Genomic DNA, 17,451 nt, shown 5'->3' on the forward strand with positions numbered 1-17,451 from the left:
TAAAGTATGTGGTAGTCTGTGCCCAGGAGCTGCAGTCTGATGATAGGGTTGCCAGGTGGCTTCTCCAAAAATACTGGACAAAATGATGAAAAGTGTGACATGCTCGAGACACACACACGCCTCTCATTGCTCCATGCAGTTTCCTCCTCTCCTTGGCCCCACCCCCAGGCTTCTGCCACCTCCTCCAATTGCCAGCAGCAGCCAATCAGGATGGAGGAAGCTGCCAAGACCCCTAGCAACAGCCCTGCTCTCTCCCTACTCCGGGAAATCCTGCGACCCCACCAAGCCGGTCAGATCCCTAAGTCCAAAGAGGTAATAACAGATACATACATGTCCAGTATTCACACTATTTTTTTACTTGACAGAATGTCCAAATACAGGACAGCCAGTTCAATACTGGACACCTGGCAACCCTATCTGATCAGCAAGGTGATGATTTAAAGTACAGCAAAAAGAAGCTAATTGCGCTTGAACGCAGTAAATTCCTGATATTGTATGGTTTGACAATACTTATTTTAAAAGAACAGAAAATTCTTCTGCAAGTATAAAGGGAGAGTCCTAGTTCACTATTGGCGTGGGTGCTATCTGCTTCAGAGAGGTGTTTTAGACCTTCTGTAATCCAAAGGTCACTATCGGGAAGGGAGCAGAAGAGCAGACAACGAGCACCTCATAGTGTAGCACCCTTTAATGAAAAATATCAATTTAAAATATCAGCAAAATTTGCATTTACCGAATGGACTCTTTATAACAGCATGTAAGTTAATCTTTGAAGTTACCCCAGCGGGATAGATGCGCGATGCCCACCGGTCTCCTGGCCACCCAGCCATCCCGTTCCACGCTGTCTGTATCCTTGGAGATGTCAGCGTTTAACCGATGATGTTACTCCAGGAGATCAATCTTGGGGCTGCTCTTTTCAGCTGGTATGTTGACTATAGCTCAACGCGTTTCGCAAGGTGATCATTGCTTCCTCAGGAGATGCGTGTATATTCTTCCTCCTACTCATGTGTGGGGGGGGGGGGGTTAAGCGCATTTATTAACCCATGCGAGTGGGGAAATCGTCCACAGGGATCTAAAGATGGGGATACAGAAAATAAGATATGTCACATGTATCATGTGACATATTGAAATAAAATGTATTTTCATGATTATTTTTTACTTCAATGTAGTTTTACCATGCTATTATTTTATTTATTTTTTAATTAAAATAATTTTTTTTGAAATATTTTTTTTTAGCTCTACTTTTATTTTTATAACTAGTATCTTCTAAATGTCCTTTATAATTCTCTTCTATGTTGAAAGATTATCATCTATCATTTACTTTATCTCAAACGAGTGGCTGTGCCCTCCTTGTGATGGTAATTTGGTTTTAATTAAGTATTTAATTTGTTTGTGCAGCCTTATGAATCTTTTGTAATATTTTATATTAGACAAGTGTCTGTCTGTATTTATGCAACCTCTATTATGTTTATTATGTCTATTATGTTCATATTTACCACATTGGTAAACCATCGTGATGAAAATAATTTTTTTTTTTTTTATATCCCCTGTAGATGATTTCCCCACTTGCAAGGGTTAGTAAATGAGCTTTATAACACTCCCCCCCCCCCCCAATGAGTAGGAGGGGGTCTATACACACATCTCTGAGGAAGCAAGGATCATCCAGCTGTAAAGAGCAGCCACGAGGTTGATCTCCTGGAGTAACATCATCTGTTGATGTCAACACTCCAAGGATACAGACCGCGTGGCGCGGGACGCCTGGGTGCCCAGGAGACCGGTGAACATCGCGGGTCTATCCGACTGGGGTAACTTAAAAGACTCTAACTTACATGTTGTTATCAAGAGTCCATTTGGTAATTGCAATTTTTGCTTAAGTTTTACATTGATATTTTTCATTAAAGTGTGTTACACTATTAGGTGCTTCTGGTGTGCTCTTCTGCTCCCTTCTCTCTACTGATTTCAAGTATTTACATATATTTTGATGCTTATAAAATATATTTATGGTGGTGTAAGTCTTAGTAGTACTTTATTTTCTTTAAAGTTGCTTCCGTTTTTAATATTTTCATGTGGTTGCCATATGTTTTTTGAGCCCAGATTGATATCTAATTCCAATGGTATGTGTCACAGGAGACCAGGGAAATGCACTGGGATCAAGGAACCAAACAGGACACAGAAGACAAGTAAAGAATATTCCGGCTGGAGCCAGCAGACAGAACAATACACCAAAAGAGATTACACTCACCAAAAAAGGGGCTTACGGGGGGAATCCTAGCTAAATAAGTGCTGGGCGCTGTATTTGGTAGACACCCAGAAGTACTTCAACTTTCGTAGGGGTTTCAGGTCTTCCAGACCTCAGGGATGCAAGTTTGATCGCCCCGAGCCTCGTTCTGGGGTGCCTCCGGCAAACCCTCGGAGCACACTGCTTAGTTCGCTTACACGCTTACCCCCGGACAGAATGTGGTGCTCAGATCAGCTCCCCTTTACACAGTTTCTCATCTCCATAGAAAAGCATGGAAGACAGGGTCACGATCAGCCACAGAACAGATGCTGTGTGCGGACCAATCACAGCGCGAGGGCTCGCATGTAGTTGAAAAAAAAAATGATGATGTAGCAACAGCTACAAAACGCGTTGGAATAGATTGTGTGCTACAGTATTCTTTTATTCTTTTACTTTTGAACTTAAACCTTGTCAAACTTCTGTGTTTATTTTCACTCTCCCTATGTTCTTTGAGCCGTATTTAATTAGCTATAAGCATTTCAAAGCAGCGATACTGCTTGCTGTAAGAACTGCAACTGTGAACCAACACAAGTGATTTTGCAATCATTCACCTGCAACTAGCTGACGGAGACATGTGGTGTGTGACTCCATTGTACCCACGTACTAGCTGATAGAGGCTTGTGGCTTTTCCTCTTGCGACCGGGAGCTGGTGCATTTCCTGCCAGAGCTGATTTGCCCTCACTGCGCTATGTGAATCTACCTGCCATGTATTTGCTGTGGAGACCAGGAGTGTGTGCTACACCGAGGAGAATTTCTCCTTTCCTCCTATTTCAAACGGGACTGGTTTTTTTGCTGCAGTCAGGAGCGGGTGCCTTCCCTACCGACATCATTCTGTGGACACTTTGCCAAGATCCTGGTTTCTCGGTTGAGACCAATACTTACCTTTTGATGCCAATAAGAATCCGGTAACACTGTATCACCGATGTTTATTTTGTGTTTATTCAACACGCGTGTTATGTGTTGATTTTTATATTTTCAATATGCTTTTTTACTAAAATATACAGTATGTTATGAAAATTTGCGCTGGTATTGTTTTTCCTCTTTCTCTCTGATGCTCTGAGCCATCTTTTTTTAATAGCTGCATTTTCCTACTTTTTGAGCATTTGCTCATAGCAATTAAGGGTTAATGCTCTCCTCCTTGCTATACAAAAACACTTCATCCCTATATTAATACATATCAGAAATATTTTAGAGCACACCTTTGTTCTTTCTGTCACTCGCATGTAGTTGCCATTCCGGCTGGGTGTGAACCTGAGCGGCAAGGACGGCCCCCGGGAGTGAATGTACAAGAGTGGAAATGATAAACTGGACAATCGGAACAGCGCTTATGGGGCTGATACCCAGCAACGGTTCCCCTGGCTGGCCTTATATCTCCCGCAGAGATATGTACCTCAGTGTCTGGGGCAGACAAAAGCTCCGCTCTTCGGACCAACGTCTCCCAGACAGGAGGGCCGCCCATCCCCACTCTCTTTTTGTCCCCAGCACTGCACCTCCCCCTCCTCGACTAGCAAGACCCCGGATCCCTAGGTGTGAAGGTGAGGTGGGCGGAAATAGAATGGACAAATGGGCACATATTAAAAAATTTAAAAAATTGCCCCACATGGCATAAACAATTGAAAAACAAATTAAAACATATTAAAAACCTATTAAAAAATATTGAGCATATATGACATAAGTTTAACTAAATAACATTCTAACTAAATTCTATTAACCAAAAGGGAGACATACTGGATTTTCACTATGAAAACTTTGGCCCCTAGGGGATTAAATGTTGATATAGAATTAGGAGTCTTCCTTTGAAATCACCTTATATTCTATTTTTTATTAAATAATTGCTTAGAATTATAAGAACATTTCGGTTATTTCTGGTATTATGTAATATTCTATGAATACTAATTATGTTTTTCCTGACTTTTTCCCCCGAGATAAACATCAATCGCCGTTAATAAAGTTAGAATGTTATTTAGTTAAACTTATGTCATATATGCTCAATATTTTTTAATAGGTTTTTAATATGTTACAATATGTTTAAATTTGTTTTTCAATTGTTTATGCCATGTGGGTCAATTTTAAAATGTTTTTAATATGTGCTCATTTGTCCATTCTATTTCTGCCCACCTCATATGTGGTACCTTATAATATGTTAAAATAAGGGAGGTCTTAGGGGCAATCTAAATGTGATACACCTGCCCACTCTATCCTGCCCACTTCACTTACAATTATAATGATGTATTCATTAGCCAATAGGATGTTAGTATAGGGGAGGGCTTAAGGGTATTTAAAGTAGGATTTAGCAGCCAATTGACACTCCTGACGAAGCCGTAAGCATACAACGGCGAAACGCGTCGAGTGTTTCAGTCCAGCAATACCCAAGAGGAGGAACACCGAGAATCCGCTCCTACCATCAGGTCCGGCGGTTCTCTCGACGCAACGGAAGTGACGTGACGGGAGCCCCGGCGTGGATACAGTGTTCCGGTGAAGCGGGGGACAACGAGGTACCCAGGAGATCGCGACTCCCTATCTTGATCTTACAGAGTGTAAGCCTTCATTTGTATACCTATTGTTAGAATATAATACTGTCTATACTATATGGTCTTTTTCCTTTTCTTCCTTGGAGGTTGGTGGCTGGTGGCTGCTGCATATTCACAGGGTACATCCACCCCCTAAGTTGGATGGCTGCTTGATGTCTGTGGCCTACCTGCCCACATGCATAATTCCCTGTCATTCCAATTCCTTTTTCCACTACTCGTGTCCTCTGTCCCTCTTGTTTTGCACTTGTTCTGTCACCTTCCATCTCCTAATTAGATAGCATTCTTACTAATGAACAGCAGTGTTGGGTGCTACATGGATTACATTCTCTTGTGGGCGGCATGGGGCACATTGGTGGTATGGGGCATACCATATATAATAACATAAGTTACCATTGTAACCTTTTTCATTGCAGATTGAAATACCTACTGCAGTCTTCCTGAACCAAATATGACAGTGTCTCAAATATTATACTTTCCAAATGACATAGTATTTGCTGTTATTTTGTTCAAATTTGTGATTTATTCCCTTGCAAACTGACTTTTTTTGGGGCCAATTTGCAAACGTATGCTAGCACTGGCCTTTAACCCATTATCAAACAAGATTACCTTTCCACACGGTATTAGCTTCTCTTGAGGGGTTAGTAGACAGACACTTGAACAAGTTCCAAGGTAATAGCTAGACTACATTTTTTTTTATCCCAATAAAAGAAAGATGCCTTGGTCTGTGTATTTGCTGCTAGAGTTGTTTTGTATGGTGAATTGTAAATCGTAAGGGAGAAAAGTCCAGAACATGAAGTGCCACTTTTAATATCCAGTTATTTACATAGCACTCTTAATGGTCCTAGTACATAAAAGTACCTCCAAATGATAACCTGTTCCGAGAGCCATGCATTCCATTTCATACATTATAGCTCACTAAAAGCAATTGCCTTCTTACTTTATTGCTTTTTTTGCTGCATGATGAGCATAGCTGATATGCCGTGTTATCGTGTTAATGTTTATGTCGTGTCTATTTCTAGGAAGGGTTGACAGTCCTACCTATGTCAAACAATTAGTTAATTAAAATTCTCGCTGGGTAAAAAAAAAAAAAAAAAAAAAAAGAAAGAATCAATGTTCTGTCAGTTCACCGAGTTATCTAAAATAAGCAAGACATCAGGCACTGATAGCAGCCTCTGAGTTTGCTTGCTACATTGGCACTGTCTGACACATTCCCTCGTGTGAATGAAAATTGATTCAGAGGAGACGATCACGTAAACATGTTTTCTACACTTACAGTATCTTCACGCAGATAGGAAACAAATATTTAAGCTTTTACTCTTTGTCATTATAGTCCATAGCAGTTAATAGCTGGAACACAATAGGGTCTATGTACTGTATGAAGTCAAAAGTGGTGCGATTCTGGGGCAGAGAATAAAATACTATTACCTTCAAGGGGATTTGATTTCTTTGATACATATGGTGCATATTTTTTACCTAGAATTGCACCACTTTTGACTTGATACATATACCTCTACATGTATATATACAAAGCACTATACATAAATACTAATTACTATTTATAGCTTGTAAACTCTTAGGCTGCGTCCATAGATGGACCAGCCGTGCTGAGGCGTGCGGACGCTCCGCGCTGAACCCCTGCATCCTCAATGAGGATGCCTTGAGAGGGGGCTCACGCGAGCGTCCGCAGGCGTGCTGAAGAGTTGGAGGTTTCAGCCGAGCGCCAAGCTGTTTTTCAGCGCGCTGTCGGCTGAAAACCTCCAATCACAGCACAGCAGCGTCAAGGCGCCGTGACATTGACGTCAGTGCGTCGCGGGCGATTGGCCCAGCGACGTCACTGCCCCGCCTCCAACCAACTACCCCCGCGCATGCTGGCTCGCCTGCAAGTCCGTGCAATCGCGCTGACTGAAGCAGGCGAGCCTCAGCGTTAGCGCGCCTCCGCTCTCCCCACACCTCTATGGCCTGGGCCTTAGGCCTGGGACATAGTAAAGACATTGGTGCTGCTGCTCACTGTTGCTTGCTGCCGCTCGCTCTACCAGGAGCTTTTTGCTGTCCTGGCAGAGGAGACAGCAAGCGCGCTTGGGAGGCGGGTATCACTGTGTGTGTGTGTCACTTGGTAGCTGTGAGTGTGTGTGTGTGTGTCACTTGGTAGCTGTGAGTGTGTGTGTGTGTGTGTGTGTCACTTTGAAGTGGTCTGTGTGTTTGTGTGTCACTGGGGAATGTGTGTGTGTGTGTGTGTGTGTGTGTGTGTGTGTGTGTGTGTGTGTGTGTGTGTGTGTGTGTGTGTGTGTGTGTGTGTGTGTGTGTGTGTGTGTGTGTGTGTGTGTGTTATATAATATTTTAAAAATTAAAAAAAAACATGTTGTGAGAATAAATTATTTATTAACATTGTGCAACTTTGATAAATATATTCACACACATACAACACACACACACACACACACACACCTCTCGTGCCGGCTGCAGCCCCATTGGATGGGAGCGGTCACATGACTGCTCCTCCGCTTCCCCGAGCGGCACATTTCAAACTTGCCTGTCTCGGGGAAGTTTCTCAGCCTCCGCACGCATCAGCGCGCATGCGGAGGGAGAAACTATAGCCGCGCTGATTACAGATGCAGGGGCTTTGTGCATCTGTTCAGCGCGACTCAGCCCGCCTCAGCGACGCTGATTTCACTATGTCCCAGGCCTTAGAAGCGCTATATGAAATACGCTAAATCTGGTCCAAAATATAAGCACACAGTGCATCTGACTGCTGTCATTCACTAAGGCCAGGGAATGACACACACATCCTGCATGTAACACACAATGATTTGGTCCCTCCATGCGGTGATATAATTAGTGTTTAATATGAAGCTGGACATACAGTTCAGCTTTGTGGTGCAAATGGGGTATGGCAAAAATTACACACCCACGCGTTGCAACAAAATATTGGATTTGCAATGAACAGATAGTACTCAAGCATGTAACATGTCTGCCATTTTTATTCTTGGTTCATGACTTTCTATTTTCTCAGTATAACCAGACATTAATTAAGTTATTGTGGGTAAAAAAGTGACTACCCTCCATCGCATGGTAAATAAAAATACTACTTGTGGGCACATTCACGTCTCAGACAGGTCTGCAATCCTGTCTTTCCCCATTATCTCTTAGCATACAGCGCTTCCACTGCAGCCAGGGATTCTGGGTAATGACATGCAAATGAGCACTCAGTGTCACCTTTTGTTTCTTCTCCATTTCAACATAGAGCCCCTATAAACGTATGCCTGCCGCATTACACAGCTTTTTCAGCACAGCCTGGACAAGAAGCAAAAAGTGACACACTGTGAGTGCTCATCTGCATGTCATTGGATTACCCAGAATCCCTGGCTGCAGTAAAAGCATTGTATGCTAAGAGATAATAGGGAAAGGAATGGTTGTAGACCTGTCTGGGAAATACAAATGTATCAACAAGTGGCATTTTTTATTTGTTCAGTAGAAGTTAATAATAATTGAGCACAAAAAGTCTAAGGGGTAAATTCTATATAAACTGAGGATATAGAATGTACCCCAAATGATAAAAAGCACAGACATAAACTTCAGAATATACCGTACACATGCTACTTTCTCAGTAAACAGTAATACCTAAATGAGGCAAGAACACTACACGGATGGACGAGCATGGTCTCACATATATGTGGAATTGTGGTACTTTTTGTCTTGAGCCGCGGATCCCAGTCGAAATTATTTTGTTAAATATGGAATTTGACATCAGTATTTCTCTGACATTGAAAATGTGTGGATGATTTCAAAGTAAACGAAGTAATTAGGTTAAAAACGGAAAGAGTAAAAGCAATTGACTAAAGAAAAGTATTTTTTTAAACACTGTGACCGGAGGTAGGCCTGAGAAGATTGGTGAATACTTCATAGGGAAACTGGCCATTTTTAAATAAAATTGAAAAACTGTCAATCTGTATTTATTTCAACGTTGTTTTCTCTAGGATAATCTATACATTTTATGGGTAAAAATCATTCAACATATTTTTCCCCATACTTGCTTTGTTGGTTTGTTTTTGGTGTGTTGTTTTGAAGATGACGTCTTTTTTTTTTTTTCCACCGGCTATGACACGTAAATCACATAATAACACATAAAAGGTCAACATTAAGCTGAGAAAATACGTTACCTGCTCACTGCCCCAAGGCTCTGTCATTAACCAGAGGTTTGTCATTGATTTTTATATTTAGTGGAAAGTGATCTGATCCCTTTCCTGGGAAATGTAACCCTGTGTTTTTCTTTCTTTCAAGAAAACCTTAAAACTTGCCACTACTTTTTTCTTTTTGGATCATTTGAGATTTATGACATCGGACCAATCCAATCAGTCATTGCCCATAAAACATACCTGAACATCTTCATGAAACAATACTCATTTTTTCCATTTGGAATTTTTGTTTTAAGAGGAAAAACATACAACGGCCACATTTTCCCCAGATAAGACTTGAATTTCGCAAGCTAAAATATTGAGTGAATTTAAATACAAAATCATGACTTGTGCTAGGACAGAATGCTTTGAATTCAAATGCCGAGTGAATTCCTGAGACAAAACAGCCAAAAAGAAGAATGTGCTGCTGTCACTAATCATTCCCTTGATATTTATCTTCCATTCAAATGAATTCAAGCATTGATTCCCTTTTCTATTCCCTTGTTACTAAAAGTACATGTGTTTCTCTCCTAGCAGTGGCTTGCAATGCTTGCCCTGTTTTATGGTTTTAAAGCGTTGTAAGAGATTTTCCTTTCCCCTACCTTTTTACCATTTCTGATCACAGACCACAGAAGTGTAAAAGCTACATCAAGGCAAGTTTCTCCCCGTCTCCCATGCAATCAATTAATAAGCAGCCACTAGATAGCAGTTATTTCTAGGTTGGACCTGACAGTGTTGTAATGTCACCATGTTAAGAAGCGTGAGTACGGAACCTTAGTTAATGGTTAGCTGACAAGTCAGGACTTTCCTGGAAAATCTGCAGGTCTTTAAGAATCACATTGTCAGGCACAAAACGTGCAATGGCAATTTGGCCTTAAAACAGCAGTCTCTGTTTCGTTAGATTTTACTTATGTACCTGAAGTTGGAGGTTCCCACAGCTGATCTGTGTGCCCTCTGACCTCCGGGGATCCCCTGGTTCTTGAGATTTGCAGTTTTTTTGTGAAGATGGGCAAAACTGGGAGGTTGGGGTGCCACCGATCATCTCCGAGACACTACGGTACAGGTGATATGAAAAATAAATAATACACCCCCCCTCCCAAGCAAAACCCGAGCAGCAGAAACTGCTGCTTTAATCATTTTTTGCCAAACATATTTTTCTTAACTTGCAAATGAATAAGATGTCATTTCTTCCATTTAATCCTATTGTTTGTATGTTTTTCACCTTACCACTTAGGCCCCAAACTCCATATTCTAATATATATATATATTTTTCCCCGTGCTGAGCAAGAGTTCAGCATTCAATGAATGGGACTAAAGTATTTCCCAGGCAGAGAAAGACCACTTTAAAGTATATTGAATAGGGGCATCGGAAAGTACTCACTAAGCTTTTTGTATTACCTTTATCCTAGAAGTAATACTTATCTATGCTTGTAATATTGGTACATGATAGGTTAAATTATTTGTTTGTTTAGACTGAAAAAAATAATTGTTGCATCCACTGTTAGCACTGTGTCAAAATAAAATAATAATGCAGCAAACTAGAAATGTAAATGGCACTCACGGGGGATAGTCATTTCTCCCCTAAAAGAAAGCTGCACAGATTAGGTTCTACTAATGTTTCATTTTTCTATGTGGTGCCACTGTTGCATACTGTGCTCAATATAAGTGTCGCTTTCACGAGCTAAAGAGATGTTCAGCTTCTTTCAAATGGGACTAAAATCTTCTCCGGCACAGGGAAGCAGTGTCTCTTATTGAATAAGGGCCCAACTCTTTACTTTCCCTGTTGTCACCCACATTGTCTACACGAATATGAAACCAGCAGGTTTCTACTTTCAAGAAAAAAATCGATGTAAAAACTTGCTTTGTATTTTTTGTTAGAAATGGAAAAGGCTTCAACAAGTTAATAACATTATTTTCTTAAATCATTTTCTTTATATTTCTAGATTCATGCGGCATATAGAACAATACGTCCCGGCTCCAATCTAATTCAGTTTCTCGCTTGGGAGGCCTTTGCCTTAATCACAATAGAGGCATCCCAGCTGCTGGTTTCGACAGCAAGCATTCATGGCAACCTATTGACCTCTCCACCATTTATCCCGTGTTTTTTACTCTCTGCTCATTGGATTGTGAGCGCCCCAAAGCAGGGTTCTTTTTTTTCCCTATTGTAGTTGCATGATATTCTTAAATTGTATTTATAGGCTAGCTATATGCGATTGTCTTTCATCTCCCATTGTACAGCGCGGTGGAATATTTTGGCACCTTGTAAGAAAGTGACAATATTATGATCCTCTTTCTTGTGCTTGAAGCTGGCATGTGCAATGTTTGCAACCGGCATTCACAGAATCATAACAAGCTTGCTGCCACTGAGCTCATGCACGAGTGTCATGCAGATCAAGCCTCGCTCGGATCACTGTGCTGGCTTTTCCTGGAAGCCGGAGACGCAGGGCGCCGAGCTGCCTCTGCAGACGCCAAGGTCAGGCTGGGATGACAAATGGCTGATGTGGCTTCTCTGGATGCAGAGGGACAGGAGCTGTAAATGTGAAGACCTTCTCTGGACTGGAGATCCCGTGTCATCCATTCTGGCGGATTCTCCACCCTTCTCACTCTTGGCAGAATTTTCCATTAACCTGTTCAGTCAAAACTGTAGGGACCAGTGCCACAAAGAATACACCATATGATTCTCAATTTGTTTAACTTAAAAAAGATTGCAAGCCATGGTAAATAGCTAAAGCACAACACCAATATTTGTATTTTATTTTGAGGGGTAGTAATGGTAATTTAATTTACTGTTCATAGGTTGAACGTGATGGACGTGTCTTTATGTAACTATGTTGGGGGTTAGTAAAAATCAGAAATGGCACAAGACTCAATTAGGAGCCGTGGAGGATGAAACCCATTAAAAAAAAAAAGGGAGGTTGATATCTATTTGTATTCAATTGGATTTTACCGAGGTTATCAGCCTTTATACTGTACTCATAGAAATTTCCTAGACAGCAGAACGAGCTGTGACACTCTCTCATTACTTGGAGAAATGGTCTGCCAAGATTTTTTTCTTAACCCCCACTTTCGCTGTACGTGTACAGAATAGAAGTTACAGTATTACCAAGTTACATTTTGGGTCTGCTGTATTGATCGCCACTCCCCCCCCCCCCCTAATCCACGGACCAATACTGTTAATTTGATTCTATGGCTCCTCCCCTAGAACAGTCACATAACTCTATGGAAGCCAACACACCAAGTTGCTAAATCCAGACATAAGAATGACAAATCAGTCAAGTTTAAGGGTTCAGTTCCAGCTGATTTTATTTCCTTTAAAAAAAAAAAAGTTATTTACAGAAGGTATATCAACAATCTGACAGGCAGTGAAATAGACATGTTTAGCTGGCATGGTTTTATGCCTCAAATCTTTGTGTTGTGGCTTGACGGTTAGACAAAATGATATTATACGGCATATTGCACAGGATGGTTTACAAAAAAAAAAAAAAAAAAACACTAAAAAAATGTTAAAAAGAGCTACCTCAGTAGGCAGAAGTCCTAGTGCCTGTCATGTAATAAACATACATAAACACACAACCTTTTTTTTGTTTTACTTTTTTTGCTTATTATAATACAGACTTAAATGTACAAAGATGTTTTCACTTTCTTTTGTTTTTCATCTTAAAAACACAACAGCTAGAAACCTGAATACATATGCTATCATCATGCCAAAAAGAGACTAAAACAATTAATAGTTTAGCGACAAGTATAAAGGATTAAATATTCAAATATGAGAATAAAAACGCAGTACATAGTGTCGCGAACTCAAATCGGCATTTAGATAGATCCAGTGGTTTAAATCGGCACGGTTTTTTGTTTTTGTTTTGTATCATATAAAAAAAAAGTGCAAAAAATGTGGTCTAGAAAGTTAAAGCTACAGGATCCCTTTTTTTTGCTTGTTGTGCGCACTGGTTGCTTAGTTTAAAGCATTTGAAGACAGACTAGCTTTAGTTAACCCTTCAGAGCTGAAGGAACCAGCAAGCATGTGTTTTGTAAGCTCTCCGGCATCAAAAGGATTAGAAAAAATGCAAAAGAGCAGAGACTGACTTAGAAGTTAATACACACAAGTGTGTGGGCCGATGTCCTAGGGCTACCACTCTACCTACCCTACTGTACATAGGCAATTCTAACATTGTTCCTTTATCCTCTGTGGAGCCTGCCATGCAGAACAGAGTGCCAAGGATTGCAGCCAGGAGGCGGCCACGTGAATTCCTCTGAAGTATAGTTCTAAAGCGCTATATAAATACTACATATGATTATTAATACAAAGACATTATTTTTTGTATTTTTTCAACCAAGATACAGTGTATTTAAGAATACTTTGGAGGTGTGACGGCGAGCAGAGTGCACTAGGCTGGAAGGGATGCTGTGACTTTAAAAAGCCTGCAGATTGAAGTGTGTGTAAACATGGAGAATTAGGCTGGTTCAACTTTTTTTTATTATTATTTGTGAGATATCAACCAGCCCGCCCTGTTCGTAATATAATCAGGAAATCCAAAACAGCGATTGACACCGATTAAAACAACCCCTTTATATATTTTTTACAAAAATACACTGAGAAAATAATCAAACGTTTTCTTCTCTCTTCTTTCTTTTTAAAAGTGTCAAAAGTCTACATTTAAATATAAAAAATTAAAAGTTAAAACTCTAGCCCTTCAGTGAAGGAGACATAAAAATTGTGAGGGGGGGAGGGGAAGGGGGGGAGAACTACAAAACGAAAAACAAAAAAAATAAAAAGTTTGGCCAGTATAAATATGTCCACATATAAAAAATGGCATCTGATTACATTTACAAGAGGGGGAAACAATATGGATCGCCAAGAGGGGAAAACAATATGGATCACCAAGAGGGGAAAACGATATGGATCACCAATGAGGAAGGGGACAATAAAAAAAAACAAAAACAGTCTTTTCATTTACATCTATTAAGTAATAACACATACATACTCTGAGAAAAATTTTGGTCCTGAATTATTTGTTGTAGTCCAGCACAGATTTGAGTTGCGTTTGAATCCTTAAAGAGTTAAGAATGAGAAAAAAGCTGGTGATTTTTTTTTTTTGTAGGAATCAAACATAGCGCCATCTATCTGCTTTATATTATCCTAACACTAAAACTGTTCAACAGTCTTACAGAAACCTTAAAAAGATAGAGACAGGATAACATGCTATATTAACCCACCAGTGAAACAATCCAACACCATCGCGATTCTGAGCAAGAGAAACACATTTTCATTTAAAGAATCGCCATTATCCCCCCCGGTACCACATAAATATGTAACTTGGTGTAGTAGTTCAGAAGATCTGCCCTTCCTTTCCAAAGTAGTGTCCTTGATTTTTTTTAAAGAAAAAATATATATAAAGTCCATCGTTTCACGGATGGTTAAAGAAAAAGCTGGGTGCCCCAAAGGGTGCCATCCTTCTCCAGACGTGCAAATCCATGACAGTCCCATTATTACTAAAGAAAAAAAACAAAAACACCCCCCTTCCCCATCCACCGACTGACTTCCAACAAGAATGGGTTCGTGGGGAGATTATTTCTGGTGCCTCTTCTCCAACCTAAAAAAAGGTGTCTCGGTCTCTTAATTTCAGTATGTGGTGCTCCTTTCCTCTCCTGCTTGGAAGGCGCAGCCTGCACTGGTGCTGCAAGGGAGAGTCCAATCTCTGCCAGGCAGGGAAGAGACAATAATGCTAAAGGACTTATCAGAGCACTGCTGCTTCCTCTCTCTCCCCCTGTTTTTTTTTTAATATTTTTTTTTGCTGGATTCATCATTTCATTTTCCCTCTTATATATAGATCTAATGTCTTTCCTTTATCCAACAGTGTTTTTGCAGCCACCCCACAGAAAAGGAGCCTTCTCAATTGTTAATGCTGCATTTAGATGCACACACCTCCCAAGTCTGCAAAATACTCACACGGGCTTTATTTTGTCTTGTTGTGGGGGAAGAGAAGGGGATCCTCTCTCCTTGGGCTGCTAAGACAACAATCCCTTCTTATTTATTTTCTTTTTTCCTTTCTGACTTAAGTAAAAGCAGAGGTTCAGTCAGTGTTTTTTTTGTTTTGTTTCAGACAAAGTACAGCAGAGAGCGCGCCCTGTCTCCCTCTCTCTCACTTTATACTGGATGCTCTTCATGAGTGTGGATACTCGCCACCCCCTCTGATCTAGCTGGCCTGGGCTCAGTAGGTGAAGACCAGGTTGGAGATGCTGGACTCCAGCCAGTCCCCGGAGATCATCTCACTCACCTCGGGGGTGCAATAGTCCGGGAACTCGAAGTGAGAGCCGGAGCCCGGTTCGAAGTTAAAGTCCAGGTCCCTGTCCAGGGCGGACGAGCTGAAGCTGCCCAGGGACATGCTCTCAAACCCCGGGCTGGGGTTGAGCTCCAGCAGCTCGTCTTCCAGCTCTTCGTCCGAGGAGGCAGCGGACGAAGAAGAAGAGGAGGAGGATGCAGAAGAGGGGGAGGATGCAGAGGAGGAGGAGGAGTGAGAGGTGGACGGGGCCGGGGAGGACGCCCTCGGGTACCCGCCGTGCTGGGAAGGGGAGCCGGGGGAGTTGTGCATGGAGGCTGCCCCATCCTCGTACAGGCTCAGCGGGTCGCTGGCCTCGGCAGAGCCGAGCGTGGGGCTGGCCGGGACCGCCACGGGAGACGAGCCCTGGTAGCCCGGGGCGCTGAAGATGTACACCCGCTGCTTGGGCTTCTTGTCCGGGGCGCTCTGCCTGGAGGAGGCGGCGGCCGCGGCTGCAGTCCGGGACTTGTACAGCGAGTGGTGATCCAGCATGCACGGCTGCTCCGGGAATGCTTTGCCCCCCAGTACCAGCTTGGCGTGCTGCTTGCTGCACAGCTTGGCCCCGCTACTCTTCTTCACCGGGGGTTTAGAGGAGCCGGTGCACCCCCCGGGGCTGCTGCTGCTGCCGCCGCCACCTCCCCCAGCACCTCCTCCTCCTCCCCCGGGGCTGCTGCAGGTCTTGTCCCCCGGCTTGGATCCGCCGGACTTTACCTTCTTCCGCGGGCGGTACTTGTAGTCCGGGTAGTCGGCCATGTGCTTGAGCCGCAGCCGCTCGGCCTCGCGGATGAAGGGGATCTTGTCGCTGTCCTTGAGCTGCTTCCAGCGCTTGCCCAGCCGCTTGGAGATCTCGGCGTTGTGCATGTCCGGCGACTGCTCCATGATCTTCCTCCTCTCGATCTGAGACCAGACCATGAAAGCGTTCATGGGTCTCTTGATGTGCCCGCTGGGGGTCTTGCACCAGCTTGGGTCGTCCGCTTTGCCCCCGGTAGAGGCGGTGGAGCCGGGGGTTGGGGAGGATGCCATATCCAGCTCGATGCTAGCCCCGGAGTCCGAGCTCTCCCCGGCCAGCAGCGCCTCGGTGTTCTCGGCGTTGTTGGTTTGCTGCACCATGCTGCTGCTGATCTGTGGTTGCGGGTGTGTGTAGTTAACAATCAATCCGGTTACTGCAGAGAAAACAAGTGACCTGAGCACTTGTGCATGTAATAAAACGCGTTCATATAAAAAGAATAAAAATCACCAAAATGCCTGAGTCGAAATAAATGTCCCGAGTGTCGATAGCAAAAAAACAAAAAAATAAAAAAATTAAGTCCCAGTTACAAGTCGCTTTCTCCTGAAGTAGTTCCAGTCAGTCTTTTTTTTCGTACGACTGCGATCAAGTGCAGAGCGGTTTTAATGCGAGTCTCCAGCAGCCGCTCACCCCACGTTTTTTTTTCTTCCTGCCGTCACTTGTTTCGTTTTTTTTTTTTTTTTTTTTTTTTTCCTCCTCTCCCTGCAGCGGTTGATTTCAGTTCACGAGCTCGTTCCTGGAAAATACACTGGAAAGCATAAACTCGGCACAGGCTTGCCTCCTTTTTTAAAAGCTGCACAGGCTTTTTTTTTTATTTTTTTATTATTATACAGATCCGATTCCAAATGGATGCTGGCAAAAGTAGCAAGGAAGACTTGCTGGTGCAAAAAAAAAGAAAGAAAATGTTCATTAAAAAAAAAAAAAAAAATCCCAAATTCAGCGAAGGAAAAACACGTATGTATAGCAATCTTTTTGTTTTTAATCCTGAATTAGTACGGGGTGCTTACACTGCCTGCAACCCCCAAGGAAGACGTTGCAGTGAGGTTGGCCCATGTATAAATACACAGATATGTATGGGTATATGGTATATGTTTTATATTCTTTGCCTCCCTTCTCACAATGTTTCTCTTGCTGCAGCTAAAGAGCGGTCCTCAATTCCGCCTCGCGCCGCTTTATCCCTTCCCCGAACACTGGCCCGGCCAATCGCGCGCTGTTTCCAACGCTTCCTCGTGCCAAGCTCCGCCCGGCCCCTTCCTATTGGCTTGGAACCCGATGCAATAATAATCACCGCGTGCAATGAGAAGCTCCAAAGCTGACCTCATTCCAATTCACAGAGCAAACTTTTCTTGCAAGGGCCGGGAGGAGTGTG

General features: G+C 42.5%; 1 protein-coding gene across 1 annotated transcript; it reads right to left on the minus strand.

Moving 5' to 3' along the window:
• Positions 1-12,240: 12,240 nt before the first annotated feature.
• SOX4 (SRY-box transcription factor 4) lies at positions 12,241-17,276 on the minus strand. The gene has a single exon (XM_075585599.1). It carries the CDS (start codon positions 16,403-16,405, stop codon positions 15,188-15,190), a length of 1,218 nt encoding a protein of 405 aa, XP_075441714.1. The 5' UTR covers positions 16,406-17,276; the 3' UTR covers positions 12,241-15,187.
• Positions 17,277-17,451: the final 175 nt, after the last annotated feature.

The sequence above is a fragment of the Ascaphus truei genome, chromosome 2 (assembly GCF_040206685.1).
Source record: "Ascaphus truei isolate aAscTru1 chromosome 2, aAscTru1.hap1, whole genome shotgun sequence".
Classification (NCBI taxonomy): Eukaryota; Metazoa; Chordata; class Amphibia; order Anura; family Ascaphidae; genus Ascaphus; species Ascaphus truei.